At 38.1% G+C, this 16,343-nt stretch overlaps 1 protein-coding gene and 1 long non-coding RNA gene across 2 annotated transcripts in view; one reads left to right on the top strand and one right to left on the bottom strand.

The window, feature by feature from the left end:
• Nucleotides 1–4,079: 4,079 nt before the first annotated feature.
• LOC125903323 (solute carrier family 22 member 7-like) lies at nt 4,080–13,188 on the bottom strand. The gene is made up of 9 exons (XM_049600185.1): nt 12,728–13,188; nt 10,837–10,940; nt 10,178–10,332; nt 9,822–9,990; nt 8,623–8,746; nt 7,026–7,129; nt 6,596–6,810; nt 6,317–6,425; nt 4,080–4,453 (listed from the first exon to the last, which is right to left on the bottom strand). The coding sequence occupies exons 1-9, from the start codon at nt 13,106–13,108 to the stop codon at nt 4,234–4,236; spliced, it is 1,581 nt and encodes a 526-aa protein (XP_049456142.1). The 5' UTR covers nt 13,109–13,188; the 3' UTR covers nt 4,080–4,233.
• LOC125903324 (uncharacterized) overlaps nt 4,387–16,343 on the top strand; it is a 14,968-nt gene continuing 3,011 nt past the window's right edge. The window contains exons 1-5 of the long non-coding RNA XR_007451291.1: nt 4,387–4,468; nt 9,828–9,997; nt 12,707–12,899; nt 15,336–15,402; nt 15,932–15,998. This is a non-coding gene — a long non-coding RNA (uncharacterized LOC125903324). The remainder of the gene's footprint in view (nt 4,469–9,827; nt 9,998–12,706; nt 12,900–15,335; nt 15,403–15,931; nt 15,999–16,343) is intronic.

Raw genomic sequence — 16,343 nt, 5'->3', positions numbered from 1 at the left:
AAGCCAGCAACACTCGGTTCCTTCGTTAGCAACTTCTAATACCTCACTGGTACAGGCAGTTAAACACACAGACCGGTTTCGACAAGCGTCTTCCTCAGTGTGTGAAAAGACAGAAAAGCAGGGTGAGAGGCCGTTTACACGTGGCCAGCTATTTTCATAAACGGACATTTCACTGTCTCCGTTTTCAAGAAGATCTTCATTTACACTTACCCGTGTATATATACACAACAGCATGCCAAACCTGTAGGTGGCAGTGTAACGAGAAGCTCAAGCCTTCCATGTATCCATTGTGTAGGTGGCAGTGTAACGAGAAGCTCAAGCCTTCCATGTATCCATTGTTACCATAGCAACATAGGACGCAGTTTTGACACAGGCGCAAGTTCCGGCGCATACTGTGACGTGGGCTGCCTATAACTCCGTTTATCTCAGTTTACATGCAAACACGCAACCGGAGTTTTCCAAAATCTCCACTCTGGCCGGAGTTTTTAGAAAGACTCGTTTTCAGAGGAGAAATCTCCGTTTGCGTGTAAACGAAGGGCACAAACGAAGGAAGATGTCTCCGTTTATTAAAATCACCATGTACATGTAAACGGCCTCTGAGACATGCAGAAATAACCTCCACTCCCAATCACAAAGCTGCATGGCATTAGGCAATCACCAGAGCACCAAGCAGAATCCTGGTAATCATAGACAAACATCTCATAGAAGAGAAAAAAGTACAAAACATGTATCAGTAGGTATTAACTAGACCAATATCAAGAAAACACATCTATAATATGAAGTGCCTAAGAGTAATAAATACTTACTGAGTACACCCAAAAATAAATAAATATATACAAAATACTACTTAGCAGCAAATGATACAGTAAAAAAATATATAAAGTGCCACAGGTCAAAGCAGTAGATAGTAGATTATGATGTTCTACTGCTTTGACCTGTGGCACTTTATATATTTTTTACTGTACAGAGGTTGTTTTTTTAAGTAAATCAATGAAGAAAGACAACACACACTCTCAAAAAAGAAGAAAAAAGTCTGGAGGTGCTTGGCAACAGAACAACAGTATACACAAGAAAAAGCCAGCAACACTCGGTTCCTTTGTAAGCAACTTTTAATACCTCACCGGTACAGGCGGTTAAACACACAGACCGGTTTCGACAAGCGTCTTCCTCAGTGTTTGAAAAGATAGAAAAGCAGGATGAGACATGCAGAAATAACCTACACTCCACTTGACCTGTGGCACTTTATATATTTTTTTACTGTACCATTTGCTGCTAAGTAGTATTTTGTGTATATTTATTTATTTATTTATTTTTTTTGGGTGTACTCAGTAAGTATTTATTACTCTTAGGCACTTCATATTATAGATGTGTTTTCTTGATATTGGTCTAGTTAATACCTACTGATACATGTTTTGTACTTTTTTCTCTTCTATGAGATGTTTGTCTATGATTACCAGGATTCTGCTTGGTGCTCTGGTGATTGCCTAATGCCATGCAGCTGTGTGATTGGGAGTGGAGGTTATTTCTGCATGTCTCACCCTGCTTTTCTGTCTTTTCAAACACTGAGGAAGACGCTTGTCGAAACCGGTCTGTGTGTTTAACCGCCTGTACCGGTGAGGTATTAAAAGTTGCTAACGAAGGACACCGAGTGTTGCTGGCTTTTTCTTGTTTATACTGTTGGTTTTTTAAGTAAAATCTTGTATATAAAATGTTATTCCCTTGTGTCATTTTTTTTTTTTAAATCAGGACTTTTGGAGCTCTGCACAAACAAAGGGTTATGATTTCGATTATGTTTAGGTGGAAATACTCTTAAATTGAATCCTCTCAAATTAGGGTGTTTTCACACTTGGTCCTTTAATACCACTTTAAACAGACTCAGAACAGTGACATATGTGAACACTCCAGGAGAGCTCAGAGCCCTCTGAAGTGAACCATACTCAGACCACCTTGGGAGGTGTTTTGAGTTCGGTTCTCTTCAAGTCCATGGTGAGGTTCACTTAACCTGTGCCTTGTGAACACAAACTGCTCCAGGTTCACTTTGCCCATTGCCATTGTATTTAGGGCTCTAGATCACATGCTACTGCACTGGAACACTTGAAAAAACAGACGCAGGACGAGGAGTACTTTGGTCCATGGAAGATACTGCATGTCTCCAAATGTGGAATGTAGAATACATCAGTCTACAGCACAGAAACACCAATTTTAAGTTCATCTGAAGCGAGGGGCTTCGTAACCGCACTGCGGTGCCACATCAAAGTAAAATCAAAGCTATGCCTATATTATATATAGGCTATGGTATGAATAGAAAGAGGAATGAGGCCCCAGCAGAGCTGAAGTTGACCAGAAAGAGAGCTGAGTCCTGTCTCAAAAAAACCGACGATGTGAACACAAAAAGAAATTTGTTTTTTTTCTGTTGGTCCACTTTTTGGTGCATATGGGGAGGACTGAGTTCAGTTTGTTTAAAAAGGACTATATGTGAAAACACCCTTACATGCACTGCACCTTTATCACGTACCCATAGAGTTAATTTTTTATGATTTGTCTTGATGCTTTTTTGTTAAACTGCAACCCTAAAGAAATGTTATGTCATTTTTGCTGTTACTTGTAACTTGAAATATGGCAGAGATTGGTCGAATTTGCATCAGTTCCTGCAATTGCAACCTTATAAATATCCAGAGGGACTGACATAGTGGCTGGCATTGATTTTGTCAGACTGACTGAAAGCAGTTTTAATGTGACTCAGTGAGATACTGCTATGAAATCTGTAAACTCCCATCATACAAAACTAATGGCAGACAAAAGTCTGTACTTAAAGGATTTTTTTTTAACAGTAAAGTGTAATACAAAAGATAACACTAATCCATTAGACTATAGACAGTATTTAAGATGAAATAAACCCAGTTGTGATGAATCAGTGACAAATGTTATTTATTCAGTTTGCACCTTATAAATACATTATCTTCGCTAACCCAAACATTGATGTTAACAACACACTGACACACAGAAAGATTTTGACCTGAGTTTTCTTACAAATAGCAGAGAAGATAAGATGTACTCTACATGATGAATGATGACAGTGTGTTCGACTCCACTGTTTACATGTGCAAAAGGCAGTAAGGTCAGGGTAGTTATGTACGATGCATGATCAAGTTACAAAGTCCCTGTTGTACTCGTCTCTTCACCACTAAATGTCTGTTGTGCTCATTGATTCCAGGAAAACACCTGCAGTCTCCACAGAGTGAGAGGAGACCTCACTTGCTCTGAAATAAAACAAAAATAACACAGTAGTGATTTGAATGTTTCTACAGATAACACTTCTGTCTGAGCTGAGGAACACTTTACAATATAATACAGTACAACACAATATACATCAAACTACAGCCTTTAAAAATGACACATCTCTGACTCGTATAAATGAAACATTTATCATTAGAAGATTCCCAAGTGTAGGAGCTTTTTGTTTCAGGCTGTGTTTGATAGGGACAAACCTTTTGCAAGGCTTCTGTCCGTCCGTCTTACGCATTTCTTCTTGTGACCTCCATCAGGGTCATTATAAAACACATGACAAGACCATTTAAATAAGAAGGATATGAGGCAAAAAAGACAACCTATCATATACAGACACATACATATCAGCCAATGGGACACCCACACATACTGTAGATGGGTAGGTTATATGGTCATGTGGCTTCAGGCCAATCACATTCCTTAAACCGACAGAGACAGGGGCAGTGTCCAACTATGGACATGGATTTGGTCGCAGGGGAATGCATGTGAGAGGCGGTACTCAAGCCTATAAAGAGGAGGTCTAAACCCAAAATATGCCTGTTTGGTGTGGCATACTTCTAAAGCACTGACCGTGTTTGATTCTACAGTCTTCTGGTTAGTGTCCGCCAGTTATTTAGTGATAATCCTGTAAAATGTTTGTATGTTGAAATAACTCTCAAAATGAAAAATAGAGGTGTTTTACTTGATCTCATAAATTCAGTTCTTATTTCTTGAACCCAATCCAATGAAAATGTTAAGTTGACTGTGGGATGGCAGTGTTTTTATTTATTGTTTCATACAAATGTTTTGTGAGAAGAAGTCTGGATGAGACATATTTTTCAGTTTTTCAGTCCAAAGCAAAATATCAGTCAGCATTCATTGCTGCGTCTCAGTGACATTCTCAATATTAACACTAGATGGTACCAAATCCATTTTTTGAATTTTACACATTGGAGCTTTCATGTATTAATTTACTAACCTTGGCTTTTCAATGTCGTCTATTGTCTCAGGCAGCCTCACATTTAGTGTCTCTGGTAGAAGCAAAACCGTCAGGCCAGAAATGATGGCCAAAGAGCAGATGATGACCTGAGGAAGAGGAGTCCACACGTCCTCCAGCAGCAGGATAAGGGGAGCCACTGATGCTCCCAGACGACTCATGAAGGTGGTGTAGCCCAAACTATTTTGTCTGGTGAGACAGAAGGTAAATCATAAGCACTCATTTAATCAATTAGTCCTCCATAGTCATTATGTAACCCTCACTGTGACCCCACTGCAGATAGGAAATGTTGAGAACTGGCCCTCTACTGAACTCATCAACATTCTTTTTTCAAACATTCTCATATCTGAGTTTTGTTTTTGTAAAAACATGCACCAAAGTCAGTCTAAGGCAGTCAATTTGGCTGTTACCATATGTAGGTTAAACAATTCTCCAAACTGTATCCCAATCGCTTTTAAAACTGATATAATTCATAAATTCTCATAAATTTAAGATTCTACTTTGCCTGTTTCTCGGGTAAAACATCACCCTGGGGCAGAGAAAAAAAATTAATCACACGCACAAAACAAAACAAAACAAATACAATGACCCGATTTCTCCCACATTATTAATGAGAATAAAATTAGGTGTTCCAGTGAGTTAGATTTTCTGATATGTACCAAAGTTGTGAAGAGTGGACAAGTGGTGAAGTGATGTACACAACACAACAAAAGAATGTTTTCTTCCAATTAAATTAAAATATAAATTCAAAGCTGATCTTTTTTCCATGTGTTTATGAAAGTGTGTATTCGGCCTAAAGTATTGTCCGTTGGACAGGTGTAAAGCACTAAAGGGATCAACTTCTCCTCCACACTTACTGTAGCTGATATTTACTGTACAGAGGAAATCTAGATATCTACCGGCTGTGATGAGCTGTCCCTCATCACATGACATGCAGTGGGCATTGCTGCATTCCAGCAGTTGAGCTTTGTTTATCTCAGGGTGCAGCGGTAGCGCCATGAAAAACAGGTGCTTGGGAACTCTTGCGTGACGGTGTCCCTTTTGAGTGCACCTTCCATGCCTCTACACTGACAACAATGGCTATGGGGGACACAAAAAAGGAAGCAGGCATATGGGCCCTTAGATTGCAATCACCATGGGATCTTTTGCACGGCCAGTATGAACAGGAATAAAAGAAGAACTGGAAAAAATGTGAACTTTCCTTCAAGCAATATGTGTAAGTAGATCTGACGTTAATTAAATACTGCAATTTAAGCATTGAAGCATTAAAGAAATCAATGCACAAAAAAATAACTTAACAAATGACACTGATAACTGGCAACAACTGATGACCTTTCCAGTGAAGTGATGTACACAACACAACAAAAGAGTGTTTCCTACCAATTGAATTGAAATATAAATGGAAAAATAAAATAAAGATTTGATTTTATTGACCATCTGGATCTTAATCTAAACCCTAACCTTTTTATTATTTTTTTAAGTGTTAATTTAAAGCAAAATCACACGTTTATACAACATGTGTTTATACTTTTTTGTTAATTATGCCTCCACGCTGGCGATGGCTGTAGCTGGAGGTATTATGTTTTTGGGTTGTCCATCTGTCTACCCCATTCTCATGAACACAATATCTCGCAACAAGTATTTCTTCAAACTTGTCACAAATGTTACTTTGAACTCAATGAACCGATTCGCTTTTGTTGGTGATAGGTCAAGATCACTGTGATCTAGTCTGTCTCATTCAGGTGAAGGGGATAACTCAAGAACACCTTGAGGGATTTTTTTTTCCAAACTTGTCACAAGCATTTACTATGATTGAACTGATCAGATTTTGATGGTCAAAGGTCGCATTTGTCTCCTTCTTGACTGGTGTGTGGAGGCATACAACCATGGGGCGGTGATTTCAGTTTTTTCCATTGATATGATGTTGTGATAATATTTTACCCACTAACTTCAAGTCCTGTAGAACAGGGGTAAGATGCTATCATATCTGATATAAATGATGAGCATAAGAAGACCTTGTCAGTGTCACAGCTTTATGCAACTGTATCTGACCTGACAACTGTGGGGTAAAGTTCTGTTGTGTATAGGAAGACAGCAGTGAAGGAAGCTTCTGATAGGCCTTTTCCAAGAATGGCAACAACAGCACGCATGTGCCACAGACCTACAAAGACCAAGCAGAGAACATGCAGTAAAACATGTCAATTGGCTTGACACAAAAATAAGACAGATGCTGAAGTTTCAGCTCAAACCAATTCATAGTACCACACAGAATTCAACCCATGTGTGCGTGTTTTCATGTAATTTCTGTAAAATGTAAAAGAAAATAACAACCTTGTGGTAAAAAGATGTTTATGGCGATGCAGATGCCAGTCAGTAACAGCGTGCCGGCTTGGCACTTCCTTCGTCCAATGATGTTGAGAAAGCAATAGATCATCAGCTTGGCGGGGACTTCAATGGCAGCGTAGATGAAGTGTGTGAGGTGCATATTTAAACCAAATCCACTGATGTTCAAGCTGATTCCATAATACGCTGAGGAAACTCCGTACCTGCAGAGTGTAATAAAAAACAGATCTTCGCTTATTCATGTCTCTGCAGCTTTAGCTGCCCCCCTCCATGCATCCGTATCTACAGTATATTTTCTATTGAAGGAGATTCAAACAAACAGACTCGCAAATTAAAATTTTAACATTTAAGTTGAGTAACCGATAAGGTTTGAATTTATTTTTATGACTTTGTAGATATTTCTCAAGGCCATACCCACCACACAATCCCAGTCAGTAGAGTTAACCGTCTCATCTTTGGGGTCTTGATTAGGTGAAGGTACGTGTAGTTTGTGTCCTGCTTTTCCAGGATTTCAGACAGTGTCTGTACAGAGGCAGATAAGTAAAGTCATAGACAGACAAATCAAGTATCTTCCAAAATGACAGACTTTTTGGTACAAAATTAGTTTTTGTTGTTGTTGCTATAGACAGAATAATTAAAGTGACCAATAACTCTGCCAGTGTTCATATTAGCATGTAAAACTTTTAGATAGACAAGAGAAAATGTGACCCTAACACAGACAACTGAAGCTCCATATCAGCTTCAACTGAACTTTAAAATGTGTTTAACTCCTAAAGGAGAGAATGGAGAATGGCTTGGACGCATGCATGCTGCATCCTTTAACACCTGGAAAATGTGAGATCAGATGCTGGGTGCCACTGCTGTGCCTATTCTGTGCCAACTTTCAAGGATGCAAAGGGGTGTTGGGTCTGAAGTTTCTAGCAGCCATAACCAGCACTGTATCATAGCGCAACAGCTAGATCAGTGGTTCCCAACTGGTGGGTCACAGTCCAAAAGTGGGTTGTGGGTCAATTCTGAAGTTTGTAAAAACAATCTTCATTTTGAAGTGCTGTTTCCTGCTGCAGATTGAGTGACAAACAGACAACTACTTGACAACGACAGCAAACCAGCTCAACAACATGGCCAAAGGCAAGTATGACACTGAATATATTAAACTATGCGGACCTTGAGCAAATGGCTAAGCAGAAATCTGGACCCTGTGGCTGGACTAGTTGAGAATCACTGAACTAGGTAACTAAACTACTAGATGACAAGATGGCGCCTATTCATTCCAGTGTAGTTGGAAGCCTGGCACATTTGCCAAAAAAAGTTTCTTGCTTCTGAGTTTGCTTTTGCAAAATGGGGCCCACTGAGAAGAGTGTGCCAGGAAGGAGTCCTCATATCCAAAAGAGTTAGCATTTTGCCACTCCCGCTTCCCTCGTTGCGAAGTGAATGGGTTTTTTGAATGGGTTTTGGTTGGATGCCTGATATATGTTCTGTGGTTAACATGAGCTGAAAAGATTTCCCCATTTTGTTCTACAACATAAAATACATCAGCAAGTACCCCACTGATGATTTGAAGCCTTTACGTGTCCTACAAAAGACAGTTGCTAACAAGAGGCTAAATGAGACTGCAGAACATCATCATGCCAAACACAACTTTACAGCCTCTCTGTGGGGGCGATGTTAAGTCATGTGACCGTGATGTAGTTCCTTTATATTGCATTGCATTTAGGCTTCAATCTTCATTTGTGAAGATTATCCTGTTGAACAAATCGTGTCAGTGTCATAAATGGAAATGGAAAATCCCACAGGGTTTTTGACAAGGCAACTAGGACGACCCCCAGACCCCCACCCCTAAGACATGAGGGGTTGACACTGGGATAAATAGGCAAAGCTATACACATGTTTCACCAGTTTTTCCTTTTTCTTTTTTACAAACAGAAACGTGACATCAGAATAATTTGTAAGGTCACATAAAAAATGTACACATATTAGTTTTAAACAAAGCCTTTCAACATCAAGCTCAAACTTACCTCTTGTTTAAATTGGGATGACAGTTTTTGTCTTTTGTTGAACTTGGCGCATTTGTCAAGGTAAAAGTGAGCCCTTTCCGCTTTACTGTTGACTAAAAGCCAGCGGGCAGACTCAGGAATCCACCTGCAATTATATTCAAAATAATAAACAAAGAGTGGACACATTTAGCTTATGTGTTCAGATTCAAATACACTGCTCAAAAAGTTAAGGGAACACTTAATCATCACAGTATAACATCAAGTCAATTAAACTTCAGGGACATCAATCTGACCATTTAGGAACCACAAGTGATTGTGAATCAGTTTCAGCTGCTTTGGTGCAAATAAAAATGACAACAGGTGCAATGGAGAGGCAAAAGCAAGACAGCCGCCAAAAAGAGAATGGTTATAGATGTGGTGTCCACAGGCAGCTGCTCTCTCCTTATCCTTCCTGACTGATTCGTCTCTAGTTTGGTCTTCTGCTAGTGACCTTGTCACTACTGGTAGCATGAGGCGGTACCTGCAGCCCAGTCAGGCTGCACAGGTAGTCCAGCTCCTCCAGGACGGCACATCCATACTGCAGTTACAAGAAGGTTTGCTCTGTCTCCCAGCGCAGTCAGGAGCATGGAGGAGATACTAGGAGACCAGCCGTTACATGAGGAGAGCTGGACAGGCCCATAGAAGGGCATCAAGCTAGCAGCAGGACTGGTATCTGCTCCTTTGTGTGAGGAGGAACAGGAGGCCCTGGGTTCCTCCAGGTGCAGGACAATGCCCTGCCTCATGTAGCCAAAGTGTGTAGGCAGTTCCTGGCTGACGAAGGCAGTGATGCCATTGAAGGGCCTTCTCGTTCCTCTAACCATAATCCAATTAAGCACCTATGAGACATGTATCAATGCAACCAAGATCGCCAAGTACCGCCACAGACTGTCCAGCATGCTCACTGACGCCCTGATCCAGGTCTGAGAAGAGATGCCCTTGGACACCATCCATCGGCTCATCAGGAGCATTCTCAACAAACTATGCAATGTACATTAGTAAAGATTTTTAACTTGAAAAATTCATTCATCAAGTTCTAATGTGTGATTTAAGTGTTCCCTTAATTTTTTTGGAGCAGTGCACTTTCATTAGAAGTACTTTAACTCAGCAAGCTTGACATAAAAATGTAGCTTTTCATTGTTCATTTTGTGGAAAACTATGACATACATATGTGTTTCACTCACCACCAGGTCAGAACTGCAACGCCCAGTGGAGCTGTGACAGTCATCATCAGTGTCCGCCAGTCATTCACCAGGAAGGCAAACCCAGCCAGCAGCATGTTCCCGGCAGACCAAGCCAGGCTGCCAATCACACCAATAAATGACCTGTGACCTGTGTCAACCCACTCAATGCCTGCACAGTGAGCAAAACCATAAGTTAAATCACTGAAAATAATTCAGTTATAATGTAGACATACTTGTTCTTTAAACTCCCCAAATGTTAATACCCTTTTTGGACATTCTGGTGGGAATCAAACTGTGAACAAAACACATGACCAGTCATCACTTTTCAAGTTGTTATGGTGAACTTGTGAGCTCACTGAGAACTATTGAGATGATGCTGATTCCTGTCAGTCCAACCCCAGTGAGAAATCTCAGCACTGCAAACAAAACATAGGAGTTTGCAAATGCACTGGAGAAGCCAAACACGGCGGACATGATGTACGAGGCCAGCAGAGAGTTTCTCCTCCCGTACCTGGAAACAAGAATGGAGATATTTAAATTGGTAAAATGAACATGACGATTTCTCACACACTTTTCCCTCAGTGGTGCAGTGTGCAGAATGTAGGGGACATATTGGCAGAAATGGAATATAATACTCATAACTATATTTTCATTTGTGTATAATTACCTGAAGCTAAGAATCATTTTGTTTTTGATACCTTAAAATGGGCCGTTCGTATCTACAGCTAGCCCCCATGAACAGTGCTGGAATTTGAAGCCAATGTGACACAGTGAAATTACAACTTCAGGGTCCGTCACATTATACCACTGACCTAAAAAGACCTTTTCCCATAGACTTACATTGTGAAAGAGACGTCTGTATGGAAGCGCATTGCATTCACTGAATAAAAAAGAAATTGACACAAGATCTTGATGATTAATAGAAAACTGACAAGGTGTATTGTATCCACTCTTTTGTTTTTCATTGCCATTTGAACTATTTAAAATGTTGGAGATACACTTTATATACACATACTTATCACTGAGGAATCCAAAAGCAATGCCCCCCATCATCACTCCAACAAAGAAGATTGTGCCTGTTGTTTTGGTCAGGCTTTTTCTATCACAGACAAGGTCCCACTGGGAAACAGAAAAAAAGTAATTAGATTATCTCCTGAGGTCTCTGTTTTCTCCTATAGGAGGCGGCCCTGAAACGCAACAAAAATCAGAATCAGAAACACTTTATAAACCCTTGAGAGGAAAGTGGGAGATGTTCCAGTTGATCTTATCTGTAAGAACAGAGAATTACACTCACTGGCCACTTTATTAGGTACACCTTCCTAGTATCGGATTGGACCCCTTTTGCCTTCAGAATTGCCTAAATTCCTGGTGTCACAGATTCAACAAGGTGCTGGAAACATTCCTCAGAGACTTTGGTCCATATTGACATGATGACATCACACAGTTGCTGCAGATTTGTCGGCTGCACATCCATGATGAGAATCTCCCGTTCCAGCACATCCCAAAGGTGCTCTATTGGACTGAGATCTGGTGACTGTGCTTTTAGTTAACTTATTCTACATTACTATGTGTTTTTAATGACACATTATTGCTTGTTATAACTGCCTGTGATCTATCTGTCTCTATGATGTGATTGTTTTGTTGCTTGCTTCAAGTATTTTATGTTTATGTTTTTATGTGTTTTTATATGTTATTGTTTTGTAACTATCTGCTTGCTTTGTTCTTTATTTTTATTGGAAAACACATTGTGACTTGGCTGTCTGTGAAAGGTGCTCTACATATAAACTTTACTTACTTACTTACTTACTTACTTACCTACTGTGGAGGGCATTGGAGTACAGTGAACGGTCAGCAACAGTACTCAGGTTGAACCAGTCTGGCCATTCTCCTCTGACCTCTGGCATCAACAAGGCATTTTCACCCAGCGAACTGTCGCTCACTGGATATTTGCTCTTTTTTGGACCATCCTCTGTAAACCCTAGAGATGGTTGTGCATGAAATTCTCAGTACATCAGTAGTTTCTGAAATACTTAGGCCAGCCCGTCTGGCACCAACAACCATGCCACGTTCAAAGCCACTTAAATCACCTTTCTGATGCTCAGTTTGAACTTCAGCAGGTTGTCTTGACTATGTCTACATGCCTCAATGCATTGAGTTGCCACCATGTGATTGCCTGATTAGCTATTTGGGTCAAGGAGTAGGTGTACCTAATAAAGTGGCCTGTGAGTGTATAAGAAAATAGAAAATAAGAAGTATAAAAAAACATTTTAAAAAAATATGTGCGTTATGTTTCAATATATAAATATATATTTAATATGTAAATAAAAATGCAAGAATAGTGTAAGTAAGAATTAATTTGAATATTATAATAACACATCTGCTGTGGTTCGCAGAAAATGTTGCTTCAAGTCAGCATCAACTTTATTTAATCACAAAACTTAAGCCTTTTGGGGGGAAATGCAAACACAATGGCATTTGTCACTCCAGACTGTGTTGTAATGTCTCAAGGGAGCAGATACAGAGACAGATTCAAAGGGTGGTGTTGGAAAAAGAGATTGATCTCATATAGACATGTACTCAATGAAAAGAAGGCCTACCTTTCTGCAGAACAAATAATTGTTTATGTGCAATCGTCACATGCTACTGGCAATCAAAATGCATTAAAACTAAATACACTGATACTGAATATTTTGCAGAAAATTGTTACATAAACACATTTTGGCTGCATATTTCTTCCTTTCCTTCTCTCTTGCATCTTTCTTTCCCTACATCTTTTTCCCTTTCATGGAATAAATCCATCATTAATGGTATTTTTTGGGGAAAAAGTCAAAATGTCTGCTGTGTAAAAGCTCATTGCTCACTAAAATGTATCTTATTTTATACAGATTACAAGTCAGTGATTGTACCTCTGTTGCCAGAGTGGAGGTGAAGGTGGAGTTGTCATAAACCCATCCACTCTGACACTGAACAGTTGGCAGGTCAGCGCTGATGGAGCCGTTGGCTAAGAGCTGAAACTGAGGCTCTGCAAACATCTCGCAGGATTTTGGGACCCCATCCTCTCGTACAGGAATGCTGACGGTCAGTCTCTGCTCGTGAGTTAAATTTTTTAAGAGACCTCCTTCACCCAGGGTGCTGATGTCACAGTGGTGAGGAGGAAATGCAGCGATGAAGTTATTCAGTAGGAAGTGACAGGGCAGAACTATTCGAGGGATGCACAGCAGGATGATGATGAGAATTTGGAAAGGCCCAAAACCGTTGATTTCCTCCAGGATATCCTCAAACTTCATCTTCACTGTGCCTACAGCTTCTAAAAGAACAGATTTAGATTCATTTTTAGCGAACACAAGTAAAACACAAACTAAATCAACTATTTGGACCATTGATTAATACATTTTAAAAAGTAAATTACTCACCTCAATTGAGAACAGTGCAGGACCAATGCACTTTTAAATCTGCACCACTGCTCTATTAGAAACTCCTGCAGAGCTCTCTGTCCAGCATGTGGTGGTTTTTGGTGAGTCGTTGCTCCACCTTTGGACATCGTAAAGTTGTGAAATGTAAGAAGCTGTTGAATAGATTACACATTAGGCACATACGTAGGCCTATGTGTTAAACAATCACAACAGCGGCTGGATAAAAGAAGCACAATATCATGTCATCTCATGTCAGGCAGAGAGGTCATGCAAATCAATCTGAGGGCATTATGTATTATTTACACAAATGACAAAACTGAGGCAACAAAATATGTTCACTGGAACCAAATAATTAATTCAAGGAGACTGTGAGCAAATATATATATATATATACTAGGTTAAGTTATATATATATATATATATATATATATATATATAACTTAACCTAGTTTTACTATATACTATCATATATTAGTGATTTGTTCCATTCCGCCATTATTCAAATTTCCTCATCATCTCCTCCAGTCAAATCTCTCTTGAACTATGCTACACTGCCTCCATGATTTCAGGTGATACTGCTCCGTTTTGTTTGCATCCGTAAGCTTTAAAAAGATGTGCACAAATATGACAAAATGAAAGCAGAGTATGGACGTCTCTGCATATAACGCTGTGCATGAATGAGCAGTGAGGGGGATTTGGAGGCATCTAGCGGTGACGGTTACAGATTACAACCAGCTGAAACTTCTCCTGGTTAGAATTCCTTTAATGTTCATTGTTTCCTGGTTTTTACAGAGAGCCAGACTTTCCGCAGAGCTCTCTTCCTTTTAACAGACCCAGTGAATGAAACCACTAAAAACACTGAATAAAGCAGTTTAACTTTAAAAAGTTGGAGTTTTTCTGGTGCTCTTATCGTGGAGGGGCTGCTAACTACAGTGGCTGATGGGAAAACATGAATGGTCTTGATGGTTTCATGAAAAATGAAACATCATGGAGGCAGGATGGTAAACGAGTCTGGTTTCCTTCAGTTGATCAGTAAGACTGAGAAGAAAGTTACACATTTCTGTGAGGGCAGTGATGACACAACATGACACGGTTAAAGTGCTTGAACTCAGAGTTAAGTGAACCCTAGTAAAAGGAAAACGGACCAGTAATGAGGGGGGTCTGCACCACTTCACCTGCATCATGCGTGGACGGGGGACAAAAATATTGTGGTAGAGTTGCTTTCAATACTACACATGGAGTTAAACATTAGCAGAGTACGATACTGATGTTTGGTTTAAATTCAGCAAAGATTTACCCAACTGAAGGCCTCTGGGTCTGTGACTTATCTCAACTAAAACAAATGACAGATTAATAAATGGAAATGAGACAAGAAAACAATTAAAGACAAGGAAAAAATGTTTTAATTTAAATGTTTAGATTGCATGAAAATAGTTTTGTCTCAATATTATTTGTGTGAACTGATTGACAATCTGTGATTATGTGTAATCTGTTAATATAAAAACCCTTTAAAAAATTATAATTATATAGATCTGCAAATACAAAAAAAAATAAAATAAAATAAAAAAAGATACTAAGACAAAACAAATCTTTAAGTACAGAATTGAGATTCACAAATAAAAAAACGGATTCACAAATATCTGTTTGAAAGTTCTAATTGTTGGGAAGATATTTGTAAACGCTTTTCATTTATTTGTGAATTGATTAAATGTATTCACTGATATTTTTTTGTGAAATTTGTTTGTGTACCTGCAGATCTGTTTTATATTTGCAAAATATTTTTATTTTATTTTAGCTCTTTTTGTATTTGAGAAAGGTGTTACATATTTACAGATCAACACAAGCATCGTCAATCTGTCAACACAAATAATATTAATTAATGATTAAATAATACATTAATAATTAATAATGAAATATCTGACAAAAAGAAAAATAAAATACAAGTAAATAAGATTTTAGTATTTAAAATCAATATATTTTAGAAAATAAAATTATTTTATTTTTAAACTTCAATAAAGGGATATCTTAAATAAATAAAAAATTAATTTAGACGGGGAAATAAACTGTAAACATGTTTTAATGTGTGTATCTGTGTCTGCAGCTCTGCTTGTAGTTCCTGCTGAAGTCCACCAGAGGGCGCCATTACACCAGACACCAGCAGCTGACAGGTAAAACTCACTCAGTGAACTTTTAAAGGTTTTTAAAACGTTTTATTTTGTTAATAATTAAGACATTTTGTCCTTCACTACATCTCAGAGGAAAATATTTTAATTTTATTCATACATAATATTCAATATTTTGATACTGACTGATTATCAGCAAAATGAATATCATTATAGTGTGGGCAATAACTAATAAACATTCATTTATTTATTTTTATTTTATTGAAGTACATACATGTGTAAATATGTATGATAATGTCGAATTATACTTCTCTTTCTAAATTCAATATAAGTCAACACGTCCGGCAAAAAATAAAAATTAAATACAAACAAATTTAATATTTAAAATGAATATATCTTAAAGAATAAAAAAAACATGATAATAATAAAACAACTACAATAAAGGGATTTAGTATTTTAAAACGAAAACATCTGATTTAGTGGAAAAGGGCTGAATTTGTATATTAGATAAATACATTTAATTTAGAGGAAATTAGTTGTAAACATGTTTTAATGTGCGTATTTGTGTCTGCAGCTCTGCTTGTAGTTCCTACTGAAGTCCACCAGAGGGCGACATTACACCAGACACCAGCAGCTGACAGGTAAAACTCTAACACCCTCACCACATCTCAAAGTAAAATATCATATTTTTAGTCCTTCATTAGATTCAATATATTCAATTAGTGGATTATAGGTATTATATTTAAACCTATAAGTGTGTATATAAAATAATAAAAAACAAAACAATACAATATTTTACAAATTTAATGTGTTAATGCAATATAATATAATATAATATAATATAATATTAACAAGATAATAGTTAATAAATCATTTTTCTCAAACGGACTTTGTTTAAGTAGCAAAAATAAAATTAAGGGATTTCTCATGTCGTCCTAAGATAACATATTCCAATAAAACAAAGTAGATTTTAAAAATAGATTAAA

The sequence above is a fragment of the Epinephelus fuscoguttatus genome, linkage group LG16 (assembly GCF_011397635.1).
Source record: "Epinephelus fuscoguttatus linkage group LG16, E.fuscoguttatus.final_Chr_v1".
NCBI lineage: Eukaryota > Metazoa > Chordata > Actinopteri > Perciformes > Serranidae > Epinephelus > Epinephelus fuscoguttatus.
The sequence above is the reverse complement of the archived record's forward strand: the minus strand, read 5'-3'. Positions and strand labels throughout refer to the sequence as shown.